At 34.5% G+C, this 23,976-nt stretch overlaps 1 protein-coding gene across 2 annotated transcripts in view; it reads right to left on the reverse strand.

The window, feature by feature from the left end:
- Positions 1–1,506: 1,506 nt before the first annotated feature.
- The window catches only part of VWC2 (von Willebrand factor C domain containing 2), a 58,406-nt gene continuing 35,936 nt past the window's right edge, over positions 1,507–23,976 (reverse strand). Inside the window, exon 4 of one of the 2 annotated variants that reach the window (XM_034416423.3) lies at positions 1,507–2,975. In XM_034416423.3, the coding sequence (XP_034272314.1) occupies positions 2,824–2,975 (152 nt within the window). In that variant the 3' untranslated portion in view covers positions 1,507–2,823. Of the gene's footprint in view, positions 2,976–21,704; positions 22,602–23,976 lie in introns of those variants that run through there. The other variant, XM_034416421.3, reaches the window with a different exon arrangement.

The following is a 23,976-nucleotide window of genomic DNA, read 5'->3' on the forward strand; positions in this document are numbered from 1 at the left end:
TGGGGCTTTTTTAAAATGAATGAATATTAAAATGGCTTTTGTCCATACCTGCAGTAGTAGTTGACTGGGCAATGCTTAGTCTATTAAAGATTCTTACTAATAACTTTTCTTTATCAGGGGAGTGAAACATCAGAACAGAAGGGTGAAGCACTGCCTCATTTTCTTCTGTTTTGCAAGTTGTCATCTAAGAAGTTTATTTAAAAGATAAACAGAATTTATCTATCTATCTATCTATCTATCTATCTATCTATCTATCTATCTATCTATCTATCTACCTACCTACCTACCTACCTACCTACCTACCTACCTACCTACCTACCTACCTATTATTGGAACTCATCAAATTTGCAGATGATATTAAACTGGCAGGAATAGCTAACACCCCAGAATATAGTCTCATGATCCATCTGGATCTCAGCAGACTTGAACGTCGGGCCATATCTAACAAAATAAGATTCAATGTGGAGAAATGTAAGGCTTTAACATTTAAGCAAGAAAAACCAAATGTATAGGTACAGATTAGGTGAAATGTAGCTCAATAGCAGTAACTGTGAGAGGGATCTTGGGAGTGCTAATGGGCCAGCAGTGTGTAGCAGCAGTCAAAAAAGCCAATGCAGTCCTAGGTTGCATTAATAGAGCGATATAATCAAGATCACATGAAGTATTAGTGCCACTTTATAAAGCCTTAGTATTCACACTTAGAATACTGCATTCAATGTTGGTCACCATATTATAAAAAAGATGTTGAGACTGGAAAGAGTGCAGGGAAGAGCAACAAAGATGATTTGGGGCTGGAGGCTAAAACATAGAAACAACAGTTACAAGAATTGGGTACATCTAGTTTAGTGAAAAGAAGGGCTAGGGATAACATGAAAGTTCTAAATATTTGAGAGGCTGCCACAAAGAAGAGAGGGTCAACCTATTTTCTAAAGCACCAGAAGGAAAGACAATAAACGATGGATGGAAACTAATTAAGAAGAGAAGCAACCTAGAATTAAGGTGAAATTTCCTAACAGAGAACAATTAACCAACGAAATGGATTGGCTTCAGAATTTGTGGTGCTCCTTAACTGGAGACTTTTATGAAGAGACTGGACAGCCATGTGTCTGGAATGGTATAGGGTCTCTGCTTGAGCAGGAGGTTGGACCAGAAGGCTTCCAAAGTCCCTTCCAACTCTGTTATTCTGTTATTATTATATTAGGGAGTTGACACATTGAATCAATATTGTATTAGCTGTGTCTTCTAGTGACCTGTGTTTTCTAGTGGAAAATGACCAAATCCTGTTTTGAACATGCTAATAATCATATATTTACTTAAGAGGAAGAAAATCTTGAATTTAAGATGATTCTCCCCCTCAGGAAGATAATACAAAAATTACCTGTTGCTATTATTGCATTCTTTTAACATAATCTTTGAATTTGTAAGGTAAATTGTTTGTAAAATTTGGATCATTGTTTTATCATAAAAATACAATAAATAAGAAACACCTTAGAATTTTCAAAAATATTCAAAATGCTGAATGTAAATTTATTTATGAAAGAAATAGTCATGAGTAAGCTAATTAATAAGTAAATTCAAAAACAAATATTTTCCACTTCTTTGTCAAGAGCTGAGGTATATTTGAAAAATGCTATTTCTCACTGGAATTATATCAATTCTTTAGCCTTGAAATTGAAAAGAAATATTAGTTCTACAGGTTTAACTGTTTTAATAACAGTAAATTATTTTGACATATTTTGGAAAGATGCCTAAATTAATAAAATGCTTAAGAATGCTTCTTAATTGGGTTTCATTTAAAAATGCCATTTTTATAGAGCAAGAAGTGGCAGGATTTCACAGAATGTAGTAATTTTCTAACATAAGAACTGTAATATTTTTCATTCTGTGTCTTGAATTCTTGAAAATGATGTTATGGGAGCACTTGGCTTGAAAATGACTGACAATCTGCCTTTTCACAAATAATTCATATATGTCAGTGGGAATGCCACATGTCATGTTATGTACTTTACAGTTGAAACAAGGTATGTTTTGTCAGATATTGTTTGCCTATCAGGAAAAGTAATTTCAACTAAGTTAAAATAGAAAAAAACATAAATTATGGATTTATTCATATGCATTAAATGCTTAACCACAGAAAATACATGATTTATATTCCAGACTACTGATGGGAAACTAAATTTCTTGTAACAGAATATAAAAATTATCCAGCAGATTATGAAGTAGTCCAGTTGCTCTCAGATTACTGTATATTCATGCCAGTATATGTCAATAGTAAAGAAATATTTGCACATATTGTGTGCATATTTCTGTTCAGATAAAAATGACTAAAGTCAATAACAAATGTCCTGTTGCATTAAATAGGTAAGCACCTCACTCCTTGCAGATTTAAGTGGTTATAATAATATCTATTTTTTACCTTTTCTATGCCTATTGTTGTTTCTTCATAAAAATAGTCTATATAATATAACAAACATTATTTATTTTATGCATGGTCAGATATGCAAGAAGACAGTCAACCATTTATGTTACTTTAATTAGTATCATCTATATAAAACATTAAATTTAAACTAATGGCACTGTAGAAATAATATAATCTGTGAGTCTATTGTAAAGTACTCACTTGGAAATATAACACTTACAATGACATAAATATTTTAAGTGCAAATGTTGACATATATATTTCTCCCTGTCAAAAACAAAATATTTGATGCCTACTTAAACTTCAACAAAATTATCCTTTGTAGTTGACTCTTGTTTTTCACCAAATCATCTGGTGGATTTAAATATTTTATAAAAATATCCTGATTCCCTAGATTAGTAGATCTAAATTTGCTTGCATTCATGTCTGGTACACATAGCTTGTCGTTCAATTCTCCAAGTAATTTCTTCGTAAGTACAGTGGCATATAGTACATTCATCTGTCTTCACTTCTCGACCTGCTGGAATAACCATGGTCTCAGCAAAGCAATTGGGCCCTAAAACAAAAGAAAAAGAAGTGTTTCATATGACCCTGATTCCATGAGATTGGCTGGCATATATAGATAGGTGAATTGAAATCCCTTCCATGTCCAAAACCTCACTGTGTGCCCTTAAGTAGATCAGTTTTTCTGCATGACCTATGTCAGAAGGTTATAAGGATGGATACGCTATACACTAAAATACTAATGAAATTATTTCTACATATGATTCAGGATGAGGTGGCTCCAAATGTATATTAGTTTTCCATATATTTCCTTGTTGAAAAGATGCAAGCAACAATATACTAGCTTGCAAGATCATCTCTAGTTTAGAAATCCTAACTTGAGTACAATAGTGTGAAAAGTAGGCTTTCATTGACATACTGATCTAAATAGTCACTCAATTGACATACTGGTCTAAATACTGACTCAATTGATAACCTAGTCTATTCTTTATCTAATTAAAAGTATCATATGAAAGCTTAATTAACCACAGCAGCATCAGTGACAATTATCCATGCCCTTGCTTCTTGATAATCAGAGCATATGAAATACTATGATTGTGTAAGAGAAGTAAATGGAATGAAGTAAACATGAATTAATAAACAGAAAGATATTTTTGAAATTAAGCAAAAGAAAAATGCTATCATAAATCTGAAGGTAGGTTATGTCTTATGAATTAATGCTTTCCAGGAAATGGTGATAAATGAAAAACTAAAAATAAGTTTTGGGGAAAATTGGGCAAATTTATGTAGACATTTTTACCCAAGAAAAATATGAAAAAGTACAGAAAATGAGATTAAGAAAGAAAGAAAAGAGAGAAAGAAACTGCAGAAAATTTTTAAAAAAGAAAAGGAAAGCTATTTTAAAAATGACTTTGGATTTTTAGCATAGTTACAAATGAATTTACTATCATTTCATCCTCAAGATTACATTACATTATTGCTTCTTCCCATAGTTAATCCTTTTCAATCGGCAAATCCAAAAATCATAAAATCATTTCTGTTCACTTTCAGCAAAAAAGTCCACAAAAGATTTCTGATGTTTTATAAAGAGCATACAATATTATTTCTGATCAAAATTCTTTTTTCTTATTCTGATATCCTTAGCTTAATGTTAAGATGTTTCCTTAGAAACTGGTTTCTTATCTTCTTCCTGATAAAGTCCACAGTGTATTTCTTAGTACAGGTCTTAACTTTTCATTATTTTGTGTTAATTCTGTGTAACTTCTACATCCATATTTCTCATTCTGAAAAAACATTTAGAGCTTCAACACTACCCTTTCTATCTTCCCTAGATTGTTCTATAACTATTCAGTGTCAGGTAAAATCCTTATTGTTTTAAATCCAGTAATGTCACATTGTCTAAATCTTTTTTCATTTCTTGAATCATTGTTTCTGTCTCACTCATTTACATTGCAGATACTTCAAATTTATATTGATCTTTTCTTTTATTCTGTATTTGTAAATCTTTTTCCCTTTTCCCTTCAAATAAAATCAAATCTCTCTGAATAGATTCAGTCAATTACAGCTGCCACAATAACGTTGTTGGTAAAATGGGCAATAATATAAATTTTATTGGTAAATAAATATTATTTTCAGATTTGTGCATCATCCTTCGTACAGTCTCTGGGAAAATTCATATTTGCTCAGTTGACAGTCCTTTCCTTCCTTCTTTTATTACTTTCCCAATATTAACCATTTCAATCCTTAAACTTGTAATTCAAAAAGTTAAAGCAACAAAAATGTCACTTCTTTTCTTAACTCTTTATATCCATCCAGCTCTCCATCATTCTATTGTCACATTTCACTCATCTTTTTAAGAAAATCCACCAATTAGCCCTCTTAAGAAAGTTGAACAGTCTACTTTTCCAGGAAGATACTTGCTTAATTAAAATCAGGTACTTTGAAATAACTAATATTCCAAATATTCCTTAACCCATTTTAAATTTTATAATTCAAACTTTTAACAAGTTTTTTTTTTTAATTTCGCCAGTAGTCCAGCAGTTTGAGTCTCACAGGCTCAAGTTTGACTCAGCTTTCCATCCTTCTGAGGTGGATAAAATGAGGACCCAGATTGTTGGGGGAAATACACTGACATTTGTAAACCACTGTTTACAGAGAGCTGTAAAGCACTGTGAAGCGGTATATAAGTCCAAGTGCTAATGCTAAGTGCTGTCTCTGTTGGATTTTCAGAATACAGAATAATAGAATAAGAAGAGATATTGCAGTTCTTCTACTCTGATTCCCTTCTCAAGGAAGAGATGCTATATTATTCCAGACAAATAACTGTCCCATGTCTTCTTAAAAACGTCCACTTCTAGAGACAAGCCATTCCACTGGTTAATTTTTTCACTGTCAGGAAATTTCTCTTTACATTTATGTTGGTTCTCTCCCTGTTAAATTTCCATCTGTTACTTCGTGTCTTGCCCTCAGGTGCTTTGGAAAATAGGTTAATATCCTCTTCTCTGTGACAGCCATTCAGATATTGGAGGACTGCTATGATGTCACCCTTAATCCTCTTTGTTAAACTAGAAGTACCAAGTTCTTGTAACTGTCAAATATTTCAATCTCCGGTCCCCTACGCATCATTGTTGCTGCACATTTTCTAGAGTCTCAACATTTTTTGTGTGTGTATCACTGGATACAGTATTCCAAATGTGGTTTGACCAAAACAGTATAAAGCAGTAGTAACACTTCACCTGATCTTGATACTATCCCTGCTGATGTAGCCTAAGTCTGCATGACTTTTTTGGCAGCTGCGGTTCACTGTTGGCTCATACTTAAGTTTGCTGTCCACTGGAATTCCCAAATCTCTGTCACAGTTATTGCTGTTGAGCTTATAATAAAGCAAGGAAATATTAAGACTAGCTCTTTATCTTCACAAGGTTTTTAAAATAAATACAATATTGAAACCATAAGTTTTCTTAGAGCTGTTAAGATAAAGAAAGAAAATTTGGAACATATTATTTATGTTGACGGTGTTGATTATCCAGTATGCACAAAAATGGAAGGACACATCAATTCCCACAATGGAAGAATGGATGGAAAATGTGATGTAGGTGGCAAAGATGGCAAAATTGACTGTTTTAATTAAAGAACTTACTCAGTTTTGTTTGTACTTGAAAACCACTTCTGGGACTTTATGCTCGAAACAGAAAAAAAATGAAACTTTGATTTTAGCCTTTGACAATTAGAATAACTTTGTTGTTACAGAAATGACTTGTATCTAGAAGAATTGTAAAGCAAAAAGTTGAGGCTGTAACTTTATTTTGTACTGTCCTGCACTAAAAAAGGCCACGTCACTGATTTTTTTTTTTATACCCTCACTCTCTCACTCCACCTTCCTTTTTTATCTTTGTTTCTATTTGAATATTATAATAAATTTCAATAAAAGGGGGGGGGAGACAGGCTCTGCCTGAGGCTGGGGGCTCGAAGTTTCTTTTTGGCTTCTAGTACTATACTTGAGGTTTGCCCATAGATTTTCTAGAATCTGCTGGTTTCCTTGTGAGAAGCAGCACACACACAATATTTTGGCTTCTCCCTTTGGAGTCGCACATTCATCAGTCTTCACTTCAGATTTTTCTCCATTCTTTGAAGACCTGTTAGCTCACAATTTTCCCCACCCAGAAGTCCCAATATAACTCTTTAAGGTCAGATGCAACACACAAGGGTTTCTTACAAAGCCAGTGACAGATGCAAAATGATGAAAACGATGCATTCTGGCCACTCTATCTTTTAAGTTTTATATCAGTGGCATGATGAAATATATAAACAATTCAAATGTTTATCTCTGCTGCTTTATGGAGTTGATGCTGCAGTGCCATAGGCAGGGTATTGGGCTAGAAGACTTCCAAAGTCCCTTCCAGTCCTGTGATTCTGTGGTTCTTCCCAGAACATCAATAAGCCTTAAAAGAAACTCCGACGCTGCAGCAATGATAATCTGCCAATAAACTATTTCTATTTTATTTTTATTTTTTTAAGTTTAAAAACAAACTTTATTGAATTTAAAAATATTAACAAACAAAACGAAGAGAGAATATACAAATTTTCTCTCTTAAAATTTACATTTTCAATCCATAATTACACTAACGAACTAAGTACATATAATTATATAAACACATATATACAAATCTACAAACAGTGACTTATTTATCTTTTCTATCTATCTGACGGTGCATTTTTTTTTTTTTTGCATTTTCTCTAATTCTTATCTTTACCCTTTTTTCCTTTGGTTTATCCACTTATACCATCTATTCCATACTATAAAATACTTTGAGTCTTCCTTATCTTTTAATTCTAGAGTTAACTTATCCATTTATCCGATCTTATCCGATCTCTTTTCCACAATTGTGCTATAGCCAATCTGGCCACCGTAATTATGTGTAGTGTCAAGTATTTTATGTCTTTTCTAATATTCCTTTTTATCATGCCTAGTAAGAAAACTTCTGGTTCTAATTCAATTTCTTGATCTGTTATTTCTGCTATCCATGTTTTTATTTTTTTCCAATATTTCTTTATTTCTGGGCAAAGCCACCAAAGCATGGAAAAAAGTACCCTGCGCTTTTTTGCATTTCCAGCAAACAGGATTTACATCCGGGTACATTTTGGCTAGTCTTGAGGGAGCCAGATACCACCTATACCACATCTTATAATGATTCTCCTTGTATGCTGCCGATTTTGTCAAACTATAATTATTTTCCCATACCCTCTCCCAATCTTCTAACTGTACATTGTGCCCGATGTTCTGTGCCCAAGCTATCATCTGTCTTTTTACCAGTTCTTCTGCTAGATCAAATTCTAATAAGTATTTGTAAGTTTTTGAAATTAGTTTACCTTCCTTAGATTCTAATAATTTATCTAATCTATTTGGTTTTGGATCTATTCCTCCCTCTTCCTGATCTTTTCTATATCTTATATTTATTTGTGAATAGGGCCACCAGTCTATTAATATTCCTTGTTCATTAAGTTCTTCTCTTGTTTTCAAAACTCCTTGTGGATCTAATATTTCTCTGTATCTTAACAATTTTTGTTTTACTAATAAATTGGGATGGGTTATTGCTTCTATCATTGATAACCAACCGGGAATTTTCATATAATGTTTGCATTTTATCTCTTGCCATATGTCAATTAGTGATTTACTAATAATATGATTATTAAAATGTTTAAATATTTTATTTCTAGGACTCCATAAAAAGGCATGCCATCCTTTCATTAAATCGTGGCCCTCTAAATTTAGTAATCTTTGATTTTCCAGGGTTACCCATTCTTTAATCCATGTTAAACCTGAGGCTTTATAATACTTTCCCCATGGCGGGAGTCCAAATCCATCTCTAACTTTTTCATCTTGTAATATACTTAATTTAATTCTTGGTTTTTTCCCTTCCCACACAAATTTTGTAGTTAATTTGTCCAAATTGCTAAAAAACGTGTCTAATTTTATTGGGATTGTTTGGAATAGGTAAAGGAGCCTTGGCAGTATATTTGATTTTATTGCTGCAATTCTCCCCAACAATGACAATTTTAATTTTGCCCATTTTTCCAAATCTTCTTTTATTTTTTGGACCAAAGGTTCATAGTTATTCTCTTTTATTGTTATACTTCTAGCTGTCATGTTTATCCCTAAGTATTTCACTTTTTTAACTACCTGCAGTCCCGAATCTTTTGTTAATTTCTCTACATGTTTTGCTGTTATATTTTTTGTTATCATTTTGGTCTTCTCCTTATTAATTTTTAAACTGGACCTTGTATTCTTCTTTTTTTTATTTTTAATCCTTTTATTTCTTTATTTGACCTAATTCTAATTAGCAAATTTTCCAGAGTCATAATAAAAAGTAAGGGCGACAATGGGCAGCCCTGCCTTACTCCTTTACCTATTTCAAAAAATTTTGTTGGGTCCCCATTTACTAATACACTAGCCTTTTGGTTCTTATATATTGATGATATCATTTTTGTAAATTTCTCTCCGAATTTCATATTTTTAATTTGGTATGTCATAAACTGCCAATTAACTTGGTCGAATGCCTTTTGTGCATCCAGAAATATCAGTGCTACCTGTCTTTCTGGATGCATCTCATAATATTCTAAAGCATTTATTACCATTCTTATATTGTTTTTTATTTGCCTCGTGGGCAAGAAACCATTTTGATCCTGATGAATTCTATTGTTTAGTATTTTTTTCATCCTGTTTGCAATTATGCCCATAAAGACTTTATAGTCGGTATTTAATAGGGAGATCGGTCCGTAATTTTTTATTAAAGTGGTATCTGCTCCCTCTTTTGGTATCAGGGAGATATATGCTTCCCTCCATGTATTTGGTAACTTTGCCTCTGTCAGTGCCTCGTTGTATAATTCTAATAATGTCTCATTTAATGAATCCCTAGACTTTTGTAAAACTCCGCTGGTAAACTATCGGTCCCTGGTGTTTTGTTATTTTTTTGTCTCTTCAATGCTTCTTTTAACTCCCCCATAGTAATTTCCTTATCTAGTAATTCTTTTTCTTCCTCTGTTAGTATTGGCATCCCATCTCCACTTAGGTATTTTTCTATTTCCTCTGTTGTTACCTCATCTTTCTCATAAAGCTCTTGATAGTATTGAATTATTATCTCCTTTTTCTTCTCTATACTCTGTTGAATTATACCCTTTTTGTCCTGTAATTTCTGAATTATTCTTTTTTCCCTCTCTTTCCTCAACCTAAATGCTAACCACCTCCCTGGCTTATTTGCTTGCTCAAAATAATTTTGTCTCATGTATTTCAATGTCATTGCATATTTCCCCTGTTCTAGTATATTCAAATTATGTTTTGCTGCCATCCAATTAACCCTAATTTGTTCATCTCCCGGGTTCTCTTGTAATTTTTCTTCCCATTTTTGAATTTCTTCTAATGCCTTATTATAATCTTTTTCCCTCTCTTTTTTCCGTTTTACATTGTAGGCTATCGTCAGGCCTCTTACTTAGTTGTGTCCCATAAATTTTGTAGGGAGGTGTGTTGTTTTGTATTCTCCTTATAAAACAATTCCAATTCCTTCTCCATATACTCCTTGTATTCCTTTTCTTTCAAGATCCATGTATTCATTGTCCATCTATTTTTTTTCCTCCACCGCCCCTTCCATGTTAACATTATCGGGTTGTGATCTGCCCATTTATTAGACAATATTTCTACGGATTCGATCTCTGAGATCAATGTTTTAGTAACCCATGCCATGTCTAACCTGGACCAGGACCTATGTGGGTTTGAATAATATGTAAAGTTTTTAACTTCAGGGTTATGAAATCTCCAGCTGTCTACCATATTTAACTCTTCTACTAAGTCTTTGAATGTTCTAGGCAATACATTATTCTTATTTTTATTTCTCTGACCGCTTTTATAATCTTTTCTTACATCCATAATCGCATTAAAATCACCAATCAAGCACACATTTTCTATTTGTTGTTCAATTATTTTCTCATGTACATTTTTATAAAATTCTAATTGTCAGCTGTCTGGAGCATAAATAACCACCAATAAAATGTTTTTACTATTAATCTTCACCTCTATCATCACTGTTCTCCCTATTGTATCCACATATTTTAAATTGCTATCTATTCCTTCTTTCACATATACTACGACCCCTCTTTTTTTCTCCTCCGCCAATGCTACCTATGCTTTGCCTAATTTCTTATATTGTACATACTTTACATCTTGTTTTCTTATATGTACCTTCTGGAGGCACACAATATCTGTTTTTTGTTTCACAATTTTTTAAAAAATTTGGTGTCTCTTGGATGGTGAGTTGAGACCATTTACATTCAGAGATAGAATTTTTAAGTCTTGTTCCATTTCTTAATGGTTTTCCTGTTGTTTGTTTTTTGTTTCTTCCTGTTCCTTTCCCCCCCCTTGTTTGTACTCCTTCTTCCTCTTGAATCTCTCCTTCCTCCTCCTTTTCTCCTTCCTTTAACACTCTTTCACACTCTTGTCTTTGTTTTCCTCTGGCGTTCCGTCCCAATTTCTCTTTACTTGTTATTTCATTACCCGTCACTTGATCATGTAGTTCTCTTGCTTTACTGTGTGTATCCACCCTTATTTTCTTTCCCTGCCAGGTTACCAACATCCCTTCTGGTACAATCCATCTAAAGGGTATGTATCTCTTGTTTAGCAACGTGGCTAGAAACCAATAGTCTGTCCGCATCTCTCTTATTCTTTTAGGTATTTGTTTCAGGGTAATTAGTTCTTTATTCCTGTAAAACATGGGTTCGTCCTTTGTTATTTTATATACAATGTCTCTAACTTTTTTTCTCACAAATCGTACATGTACTTCTCGGGGTAATTTGTTTTGTCGCGCATAATTCGTATGGACTCGGTATACTTCGTCCAATTCATTTATTATTTCATCCTTCTCTCTTTGGAGGGCGTCTGCTATCATCTCCGCCATTTCTGACGTCAAGTCCTCCTCTCTGTCCTCAACCACATTTTGGAAGCGTAGGTAGAATTCAGCTCTTTCCATTTCTAATTGCGCCACAGTGTTTTCTAGTTCTTTATTTAGCCCCATCATTTTCATATCTAACGATTCCAGTTTTTCTTCAGTCAATTCTGTTTTCTTTTCTATGGCTATTATCCTTTGGTCATTTTTGTTATAAGTTCCTGTATCGAATCCATTTTTTCATCTATCTTCTGGATATCACTCTTTACTTCTCTCTTTACCTCATCCATGTCCTTCCTTGTTTCTTCATGATTTCTTGTCTTGTCATGTACTCCTGCATCTTAACCATAGTCTCTTATATAGTTATGAGTGTGGCCTGCATTGTTGGCATACTCAATACAAACATCCCCTCTAGGGTCTTCTGTGTCACTAGAGGGGCCGTTGGTCCGGTTAATATTGATGCAGTTTTCTTCCCTGCTTTCAGTGTTGTTGTAGTAGTGCTGGTCATCTCCTTAAATATTCTGTATTGTTCCTCCAATATTTTGTCTACTTTCTCCCAAATCACCATCCAAATTCTATATTGCTTCTTTCTTTCTTTACTTTTCTTTACTTTTTTCCCCCCTCCTAAATTGTTTTCATTTATTCAATTCCTTAGTTATTATACAGTTTCTCCAAAATCAGCACTCCTACCTATTTAATCAATCAATTTATCAGTCACTCTATCTATTCAATCAAACTATTAATTAGTAAATACTTAATTACTGCTGTCTAAATTACTGCAACTATGGATCCTTAATTAATACTATAAAAATACTTTGTTTAAAATGACATTATTAACACTTAAATAGGATATATTACTTCAATAGTTAATAATTAATAATCTGTATTTAAATATAAAACAGTTGATAACAATTGCTATAAATTATTATATATATGAGATTTTACAGTTATAATTAATTCTTATAAATATTCTTAAAAAATTATTTATAGATTATTTATAAATTCAATATAAAATGTGTACTGTTTATATTTCTATTACGTTTCAATTAATTTACTACAGAGTCAATAAAAATAAATAAGGAAAGACAAACAGATTATTATAATTGTGTGATTATATCCAAAGAAAGAGGGAAAGAAGGGGTAATACTGTATTATCACAAGTTCTTTTTGTCCACATTACTGTTACTGTTCATTTTTTAAGCAAAGTCTCCAGGGTCTCTTCACTATAGCCTTTTCTTCTTTTTCTAATTTCTTTTCCAGCTTAGAGTGATTCAATATGGCGATCTACAATCTGCACAGTCACACGTAAGCGTTTCTTCCTTTGCCAAACAACCTCTTTCTTTCCGTAGAGGCAGCTAAACAATGGGTAGATGTAATATCCAATTCCTTTTTCAGTCCAGCTTTTTAGACAAGCCTATAGTTTGCCAATAAACTATTTTTAAAAACCATGAAATTTGCCAGAGGATGATGTTCTGTTCATAGAGTGTTAATGGTCACAAGGCAGACTTCAAGTATTTCGAAATAGTAATGCATGCCACTGGTTCAAGGAAAGCTCACTACAGATATGCCATTGTCACTGGACTAAATCTCCCAATGCTATTACATTTTTCACTTCAAGAGAGGATGTGGCATCCCAGCCATGTGTAAGACTTTCAGGCTAAGACTTTCAGGCTCTTCTTTTGGTCCTCCAGCTTCTTTTACTGCCTAGGAGTGGATATCCTGCTGTGTCGCAAATGCTTATTTGTGACCGAAAACAGGCTTGATAAAAGTTGATGCAGGAGTGTGTCATGCTTCCATAAACTTTTGGCAAAGCATAACTTTTACCTTCAAGCACCATTGATTCTCCAGGACAACTTTCAAGCTATCTGGATTGAGACTATTTAAACTCCTAAATCTGGGTTTCTCAATATCTTTAGTTCTTAAGAATGGAATGATCAGGTGAAACAAATCTTGAAGGAGAGTATTAAAGATATTGGCATCAGGAAGATATAGGGAATGCCTCAACCTTCCTATCATCAGCAAACAATAGATAATCCTCATTTAGCAACTGTCTCATTAAGCAGTTCGCAAATAAGACAATAATAAACAATAGTAAAAAAAAATTTTTTTCAACTACATAAAATTTTCTGCACCTGACAACACATGCCATGAGAGTGAAAGTATTGTTGGCATTACTGCACGATAGAATTTAATCTAGTGTCTTCACAGTCTTATTCACATGGTTTGCTTAATGACCATGTTGCTTGTTTTGCCTGAGTTAATTGCAGTTGCTTAACCAGAACTACCTGTATTCATTCTAGTTGGGTATCTCACAAAGCTAGAAACACCTAGTCATCGGAAAGCTTTGTCTCTCATCCAGTGCTATGTTCTCTCCTCTAAATGGGAAATAGAGAAAAGAAGCATTGGATGAAACACTATCCTTTTGATTCTGGAGACATGAAAAATCATAAAACTTACTCTTCTTTTATAAAGACATTTGAACCAGATTCACCCTTCCTTCGATCAGCAGATATCCTGTTTGTTCAGATGCTAATTACAGATGAAGTACCATTTATTACAGCACACATGGCTAGATTTTGTGCAGCAGCATATAAGATCCAATTGCTCTTAAAAAGCTAAGCTCTTGCTATATAGATGTATTTTATGTATTTTGAGATATTATCAATTTTTATGTAATTTTAGATATCACTTTACATAAATTTTAGATAATGTATTTTTTATAATTTTAGATGTTATTATTATTTTAAGTAATCTTAGATACTACATCACTTATAACCTAGACAGATCACATCTTTTGGACTTTATTCAGATTATTATATATATAGATTTTAATTTGATTTACTGATTTCTTAGGATAAATTTAGAAGAGCTCACAAATCACTCAGACACATTTCTTGTACTGGTCTAAGACTAACAAACTAGTTAACATGTTATAACAAAAATACAGATGTTAAATATTTGGCTGACACCTAAGAATTAAACTGGAAAGATTGTTAAAGATAACGATTAGGTAGAGAAAGGAAATAAGTACATAGATGTTTCTTTTCAGTAATCTATGAAGAGACTTGAAAAGGCAAAAAAGAGTCTGTACTCTAGAGTTTAGTAAATGCCTTATATTAGTATTTCTCAACCTTGAAAATATGTGGACTTAAACTCCCAGAATTCCCTCGCAAAGAAAGCTGGCTGGGGAATTCTGAGAGTTGAAATCCATATACCCAAGTTTAAGAAACATTGCCTTGTATTATATATTTGTAACACCTTCCCATTAAAAAAATGATTTTCCTCCATTAAAAAAAAATGATTTTTAATGACATAAAGATGATTTTATTTTATATAATTACCTGGAAAGTAAGAGGATGCATTGATCACAAAAAATAATTCAAAATACTGATATAAAAAAACAGCCTAATTCTCTTTAGATAGATGTTGAGGCCTCTTTAATAAAATTTGGATCTAATCCAAATTTCAAGAAGGAAATTTGAATTTTCCATTTAATGTAGTTGAAAATTAATAAACAATTATTGAAATGAAATTTGCAAGATTAAATATAAAATGAATAAGTTTAGGAGGGTTGTTCCATTAAACTTGAAGTGAAATTTTGAAGTATTATTTAAGGGAACCAATGCTAACATTTTAGTTTCTTTGTAGGATTGAATAAAATGTATAGCCAAAGTTGCTTTCCTTGATGCAGCTATTGAAATATATGAAAAAACATCCAAACCCAAAGCATCTTGTCTCTACCTCTTCTGAATGGAAGCATTTTGATTTTTTTAAAAATTCTTTGTATGTGGAAGATGCTCTATCATCTATTTCTAAAATAAATTATATTATGTTGTTATTACATTATTTTGGAGATGTCTGACCAAAATAATACAAAAAATGAGAATTAAATATAAAGTTTATAAAGAAGCTTGATCCTATTGTCTGCTATTTTCAACTGTTTTCTCCAGTGCTGTGGAGCCGGAGTCGGAGTCGAGGAGTCGGAGTCGGAGTAAATTTTGGGTACCTGGAGTCGGAGTCGGAGTTGGAAGTACAAAAAACTGAGGAGTTGGAGTCGGAGTCGGAACATTTATCTCCCGACTCCACAGCCCTGGCAGTGCTGTGGAGTCGGAGTCGAGGAGTCGGAGTAAATTTTGGGTACCTGGAGTCGGAGTTGGAAGTACAAAAAACTGAGGAGTTGGAGTCGGAGTCGGAACATTTATCTCCCGACTCCACAGCCCTGGTTTTCTCAATTGTCCTTAATGCACTGACTGCCTTTTTGTTCACAGCTGTTTTCAGACAGCTCAACACAAGACATCTAAGACATCTTCTTAGCATTCCTAACCCACTTAGATTCCAAGGCAGCATAAGTACAGCTGAGGTCTATTCTTTTTCAATCTGTTTTGCAGTGAATTTCATTAGTCTCAAAAGATTTCAGGGCATGGAAAAGGAGAAACTCTGGCTGCCCTTCTGCTCCTTCCCCGGCATTGACAAACACAACTGCGAAACCCATCCAGAGTCGAGGGGATTTTGAGACAGGGACGCGATCATCACCCCATGTCCTCCTCAGCTTGCAACAGATGGCTCGGATGGGGGCAAGAAGGCGAAGCCGGTAGAAGTGGCTGCTGAGTGCAGGGTGTGTGTGTGTGTCCTTGGGACGCAGAGAAGCCAGTTGGGTTTGGATCGCGGGATGGGAGAGGTGCTGAAAAGTTAACTCTCTCTCTCCCCCCCCCTCATTCCCCTCCAGCCACCTCTCTCTTTTCCTTCCAAAAAATTGATTTGGCAAATAAGCACCCCGATCCTGATCTCTCCGGAGTAGCCTTCAGACATGAACACACGTTAATTTACAGGAGCCTCTACTTTCAGCAACCCTATCCAGGCGCTGGTGGATGGCTATGGGGGGATCTGCAGAGTCGAGGGTTAACTTTTCAGCATTCCGTGATCCAAACCTACCTGGCTTCTCCGCGACCCAAGGAAACACACACACACTTTTGCTCCTTCCCCGGGGTTGACTCAGGGACACAACTGGGAAACCCATCTGGAGTCAAGAGGGGACTTTGAGACAGGGACACGACCATCTCCCTGCATCCTCCTCGACTTGAAACAGATGGCTCGGGTGGGATGCAAGAAAGCGAAGCCGGTTGAAGTGGCTGCTGAGTGCAGGGTGTGTGTGTGTCTCCTTGGGATGCGGAGAAGCCAGAGAAGAAGGGCAACGGCGGCTCCTCCTCCTCCCTCTGCCAGCCTCACCGTAAAACTTTGAGTTTGCTTTGGAGGGGGGAGAGAAAGTCCTGGTTGGGGGTAGAATCCTCTTTGCAGAGGCAACGGCGGCTCCTCCCCCTCCCCCTGCCAGCCTCACCATAAAACTTGGGGTTTGCCTTACGGGGGGGGAGGAGAAAAGTCCGAGGGGGGGGAAATGTCTGTGGTGTTAGTGACTCTAACCACACTCTGGAGAAGCCCCATTGGAGCCGGTCAGGCAATTTCTGTGCTGGCGGGGCGCAGGGCTTGCCTACATAACTTTGCCAGCAAAGAGGCAGTGGCGCTGGCAAACTTATGTAGGGAAGCCCCATGCCCCCAGCTCTGTGTGTCTGCAGAGCTGAGCGTCTGGCATCCTGCTTCTCTTGCTCTGGCCACCACCTTGCACACGGCTGATTGGGGCTCCAATGGGGTTTTTCTGGAGTGTGGCTGCAGTCACTGGCACCACAGATATCTCTCCCACCAGCACCTTTCTTCCGCCCCTCCCTTCTTCCCCCCCAGTAAGGCAAACCCTGAGATTTACAGCGAGGCTGGCAGGGGGAGGAGGAGGAGGAGCTGCTGCTGCATCTGCAAAGAGGATTTGCCCCCAACCAGGACTTTCTCTCCCCCCCCCAGGCAAACCCCGAAATCAACAGCAAAACTGGCAAGAGGAGGAGCCTCCGCCTCTGCAAAGAGCATTCCCCTCTTTCTCCCCCCCCCAGCGCTGGTTTGCCAGCACAAATGGCCTCCAATGTGGATCCCAAGAAGTGGCTGCCAATCGCATGGCCGGTGCGCATGTGTGCTAAGAGAAGCTGCCCAGTGGGCATGCGTGTGCCGGGAAATAAACTTCTGGTTTCAGGTTCACGCATGCACATCAGCCACCTAGTCTTCTGGTTACTGGCGACTATGCGTGTGGGACGATCAGCTGGGCAGCTGATCTTCTGGTTTCTGGCACAGCCGCCTATGTGAAGTCCTGCTGATCATCGCATGCGCATGCGCACCAGTAACCAGAAGACTAGCTGGCCGGTGCGCATGCGTGCACCAGAAATCCAGAAGAGGACCGGGCACCACTGTGTGTGCCAGGCAATATGGCTCCGCGTGCCACCTGTGCCACGCGTGCCATAGGTTCGCCATCACAGCTATAGAAACTAGGTTACATTAAAAACTACTAATCATATCTATATAAACATCTTAATAAATGTAGAATTTAAATTTTACACATTTTTGGAAGTCTGACATTTTTCCTGAGAAATGACGTTATAAAATAAAACAACTTTATGATACACCTATAATTCTGTAATACTTAAAAAAAACTAATTATGCCCTATTTATTCACAGTAAATAAAGTTTCATTGACATGTTGTGATTGGACATATATACCAACTGTCAAGAAAGAAGCAAACCCTTAAAATAGAATGAAATGTTGGTCTGGTGGAATACAACAGAATTCTATATTTTCTAGACAGCAGTAATATTTACGATGCAAAAGCCCTTCTAAAAATGTGCAACTTCCAGGGAATTGTATCAGGCCCTAATCAGCCCTTTGGAAGCACTTACCCAGCTGACCTCCACATCCATCCATCTTCCAATTTTCAGTTTCTTGATGGAAAAGAAAGGAGAAACCTTTCACTGGATCCTTTTCTCTCCAGCAAAATAAATGAAAACTGTTGTGTATCCATCACACTGGTAATAAACTTGAAGCAACTTTAAGCATTCCTGCTAACAAAAATATCTCACATTTGGAAATTTTGAGCAGAAATGTGAGATTTTTACCTTTTAATAGGGTACAGATGTCCAAACCAGTAGTATTTTGGCAGGCAAAAATCAATCTGGGAATTTGAGAGTCTGAAAATTCCTTTAGTGGGTGAAACAAGAGTTCAAACAGTGAAAAGGTTCATCCTCCAATCTTTGTAGTCCTCACTCTGTCTCTAATCTTAGAATTGTATGCCAATACTAACAAATGTACACCATGTTTCCCCATACATAAGACAGCTCTAAAAACCTCTGCATTATTAAAATAAAGGTAATTAGGAAACTGATTAGATTTTAAACATGGTTTTTTAAAAAAATTGGTGTGCTCTCAAAGTCTCAGAGAAAACTATCATTCTTTGCAATTTGCTGAGGCAATGCGATTTCCACATGTGCAGAATAAGTGAACTGTTTCTGTTTAATTTTTTATATTTACAGAATAAAAAATGCAAACTGGATGCTATGTAAAGTATTATTTCCTTGCATGTAACTATATTTGAAAAATAAATCATACTAATAAATGTATGTAACATCTATTTGGTAGTTTTGATACAAACTTAAATTAGTCTTTAAAATGAGGAATTCTCATGGGAATCCAGAATAACTTTTTTAAAAAATCCACTACGAATTTGTGACTAAAGACAAGCAATCTCTATTATGCTTCACTCTTTTTAATAGAAAATTACCATTTTTATCAAATATAAGTCAGAAGTATCATAATTTGGGTAGAACTTAATGGAACAGTCAAAATCTATTTAATTTACTGCAAGAACTTTTTTTTTACATTTTGAAGAGTATATTATTGATTTGTAAGAAAAATGGAAAAATAAGGCGTCCTATGTATTATGCATTGAAACAACAAATAAACCATGATTTAGTGTTATAGTTTAGGTATTCCTTGGTGCCACATATGTGCTGCCTATATCCATTCCTTTCTAAATAACTAAATCACAAGCAAACTTAAAAATTTAACCTCAAAAAATGGCTTCAAAGTCATTTTTGTCATAGTGAAAATAACCACAGAAAAGAGGATATTTTCAGAAGGTCTACGTGAAACTATGTATAATTTTACTTTGTCTGTAAAAAAAAATTCTCTCCCATTTTTTCCACCATATTCACCACTAATATAGTTTTCAGAAAATGGATTGCTATCTTTCTAACTCTCAGCTGATAAAAGCCCAGTAATGATTATTCCTGGTACACTAGATGCCCATGACAAAGAACAAACAACAATAACTTTAAGCACAATTATACTTAAGAAGAAATGCAAGAAATCAAGAAATCATAAAATATCAAAGAGAAGAAGAGAATGTGAAGAACAATATGTAGCTTTTTAATCTTGTTTCCCCAGTCACCTTGGCTCAATGTACATATATTGAATAATTTCTTCATTACTAAAAGTCAGTTACACAGTGACTAGGGCTGTTTCTTTGTGAGGTTTTAATTTATTTTAAGAAATATTCTCCAAATCTTAATCTTGCTAAAGATTAGCTTTAATAGATTCCTAATATGAATGACAATCAAGAGCGATTCTCTTGTTGTGAACAATTTTTTTATTCCATATAGCCTGTAATGCTTTAAAATCCTGAAATAACGAAAGAAGTAATAGTAAGTACAATTGTTTAAACATCTTGTTGATTCTAGAGAAATTGCTAGTTTTAGGAAGCCATGATTCAGAAAACTGCTGAATTTCTTTTTATTTTATTTATTTGGTCAATGGCTAGCTACATGATTGAGTTTTATAATAAATGTTAATAAATGAATCTCTTTGTGTGTAGGTATGTGTGTGTATATATATTCACACACATGCACACTTATACATGAATAATTTTTCAAAACGACATTTATATCTTTTATTCAGTTTACGAATACTGGAAAATATGTTAACAGTTTATACTAATTTCTTTTCATGCTGTTGTGGTACAATAGTAATATTACATAAGAAACATTTTATATTCATTATTATTTTCTAGAATTCTAAATTCATCTGTCCTTTTGAACAGACTCTTCATATTGCATAGATTGTCAATGTCAAATATTATGACTTTATTTAGAACTATTCTCCATATCACTAACTCAAAAAACAATACTCCACTAAAATATCAGAGGAAATTATTGATCACCTTAATATATGGATAAAAAGCTTCATATGTGCACTGTCCACTTCCCCCAAAAAGCAGTTGCTGTTTTACAAATCCATTTTAAACAACTACCCAATTCATTATTTCTGACAGAATTAAATGAAGCAATCCTTGACAGAATTAAAATATGTAACATCTCTTTCAAAGCTCAAGAATGTTTTTAAAGTGGATATTCGTGGAATATCTTAAACATTTACTGGAATCTCCAATAAAGACCTTAAAAAAACTTTAAAATGTTAAAATGATATCAGCAAATCTGCATTTAAGCTGATAAATAAAATATATTTAGGGTGTACTGGACTCCCCAGATATGTACGTGAAGGGATAGACATCAGATTTTACTTCCTGAGGTGTAAACTGTTGAGAATTCATTGATTCTTATGATATGGTCATGTTATTATTTGATTTCTTTTGAGGATAATAACAACAGCAATAGCACTTAGACTTATACTATATACCGTTTGGTTTATAGCCTTTTCTAAGCAGTTTAGAGTCATGATATTGTCTCCAACAATCTGTGTCCTCATTTTACCGACTTTAAAGGATGGAAGGCTGAGTCAGCCTTGAGCTTGTCAAAATCAAACTCCTGGCATTCAGCAGAATTAGCCTGCAATACTGCATTCTAACCACTGTGCCACCAATATATTAATGAATAAAGCAGATTTATGGGAAAATCTTTAAATGTTAAAGATCTTAACATTACATACTAAAACTTTGAAATTAATCAAGAATTATAGTTATGTCAAGCATGGCAGGCAGGGCCGGATTTTCCTATAGGCTAACTAGGCTTCAGCCTAGGGCCTCAAGATCAAGAGGGGCCTACATTCCCTACATTCAAATTGTTAGCAAAATTAAAATTACACTTTCACTATAGGTGAAAGGGCCTCATAAGTGGAATAGCCTAGGGCCTCTTTTCATCTAAATCCGGCCCTGATGGCAGGGAATGGTTAGAAGAATTGGAAATTGGTATTATTCTAGATGTAGTTATTAGACATGTGTGACAATATTTTGGAAAGGGCAGTATTTTCTAAAGGAAGCAGTAATATATGTTAGAATGACAGATTTTGTAATTTTATAATAATATATTATACTATTCATATAATTATAATGTATTCATTACTAAATGTGTGACTTGGATGTATAAAATATAATATAAATTTTTCTTTCTTAGTTTACATTTTTAATTTTTAAAAAATTTAAAGGTTGTTTTGTTAATTATGTATCCATTAAATAAATAGACCTATAAATATAGATTTTTTGGTCTTGAGAAAAGAAGATAGGGTGGATATTTTAGTACTTCTCAAAAATTTGAAAGGATATCATGTGAAAGAAGATTAAGTTATATATTTACTCTTTAATGAGAATGACAAGCTAGCACATCTCTGAATAAGTGGAGATGATGATGTGGGTATCATTAAAGGGCCAGCAAGGAGATCATTCCCATGGAGTATCTCCTGATAAGAAGAAAATGGATGATTGTCTACTTGTTGCTGATTGCTCCTTCCAAAGAAACTGCAGGATAATGATTTCCTCTGGTTCTGAGAGACAAGTGAAACCATCCATATACTTATCTGTGGCACGGTCTATTCAAGGATATTGGTTTTGCAAACTTCACTTTCTAATAACTTTCAGAAATTATCTAACTATCTCAAAGCTAATAGACATGCTCAAAAATACAAGTTTACAAATCAAAGTGCATCTAGTGACTTTAACTTCATTCTAGAACAAAGAAAAATTTAATGATAAGTTTAAGAATGGAAAGACTAAAATAAATGACAAAATCTAAATTTTTAATTCAAGAAAATTATTAACAAATTAAGGGACTGTACAAATTTGGAATATTAAGAATTTTGCCATAAGACTTTAGAAATAATAAATAGCTCCTCCGTGGGAACTAAATTGCTTGTCTACCCTAGATAAGTTGTAAGAGAAAATCAAGATTTTATGATTCCAGAAATTGGATACCAGAGGGGACTAAAGATTCTAGGCATAAAAGAAAAGGAAAAAAGAGACAGGCTTGCCTTTGCCTTTGGTCAGCATTGTGACAAATTGACAGAAACGATACGACAGCTGAAATGCTCCAGGAGATAAATGAAGAATGGGGACAGGAAATAGCAGCTGCAATGTCAGCAATGTTCTCTGCTTCTACGGATAGATTATGCCCAAAAGATATTTTTAAAAATGAGTGATGTGCAAAAAGAATATCTTAGAGGATCTACAGGATAAATAACTGAACATTTCCCAGGTAAGCAAACATGACCAGATGAGCTAATTCTAGATATGCTAATAGAATCTTGCAAGTCTGATAATATAAATCTTCTGCTGTTTTTTCTACAACCTGAATAGTTAAGGAGTTTTTTTGCCCGTTGTGCAGCTGTGGGTTATGCCCTCTCTTATCTAATCATTCCTTGGGCAGTATCCCTTGTATGCCAAGGTCATACCCACATACCATTACATTGAAACAAGCCTTATATGATTCTGAAAAAGTAGAACATAAAGATGAAATATTGGAAAATTAAACAAAAATAGATTATAAGACAGAGATGACAGTTAAAATAGAAATACAATGATAAGCCAAAAGAGTGACCTGGACAATGACTCCTTACTGGACTTACGAAAAAGATTTGTTAAAGCCTCGAAAAAGCCTTGGGAACAGGAAAAGAAAATCTGATCAAATTTGGATTCTTGGCAACTGGCATGTATTTATGATGGTTGCAGTGCCCAGGGTCTTCTCATCATCTTTTCTGATCTTCTGACAAGCAAGGTCAGTGGGGGAAGCCTGATTCACTTAACAGCTGTGTTGCTAACTTACTAACTGCGATGATTCACTTAACTGTGCCAAAAAAAATATTGTAAAATAAGGTGAAATTCACTTAACAACTGTCTTGCTTAGCAATGGAAATTTTGGGCTCAGTTATTATTGTAAATTGAGGGGTACCTGTAATAAAAAAAGCGTAGTTATTATGAAATACAGATTAACTGTAGCAAAAATAAAATAGATAAAATAAGATTGAAAATATTGGAAGATAATATTAATATGACAGGGAAACTTAAATGAATTGTATAAATTAGCACAGATAGCATATCCAGGTTTTATACTCAAAACCAGAAAAATATGCAATATATACTTAAAACAATCTATTAAATCAATAATCTATTATTAGATACTTCAAACATAACACATGAATTAAAAACCAAATCAGATATGCCACAAAATTTATATCCTTAGTTTCCCTAGGTCATTCTGAAGCAATTCTTTCTTTAGACATTAGACATACACTAAGAATATGGCATATTTCAATTATTTTATGTATGTATGTATGTATGTATGTATGTATGTATGTATGTATGTATGTATTTATTGTTTATATTTATATACTGCCCTTCTCCCAAAGGACTCGGGGCGGTGAACAGCCAACAGATAAAACACAAGAAATACAAAATTTTAAAAACAGTATTAAAATCCGATTAAATTAATTTGGCCCACAATTTAAAAGCACCCCTGTATTAAAACCCATAA

The sequence above is a fragment of the Pantherophis guttatus genome, chromosome 4, assembly GCF_059756535.1.
Source record: "Pantherophis guttatus breed Tessera chromosome 4, ASM5975653v1, whole genome shotgun sequence".
Lineage (NCBI taxonomy): Eukaryota > Metazoa > Chordata > Lepidosauria > Squamata > Colubridae > Pantherophis > Pantherophis guttatus.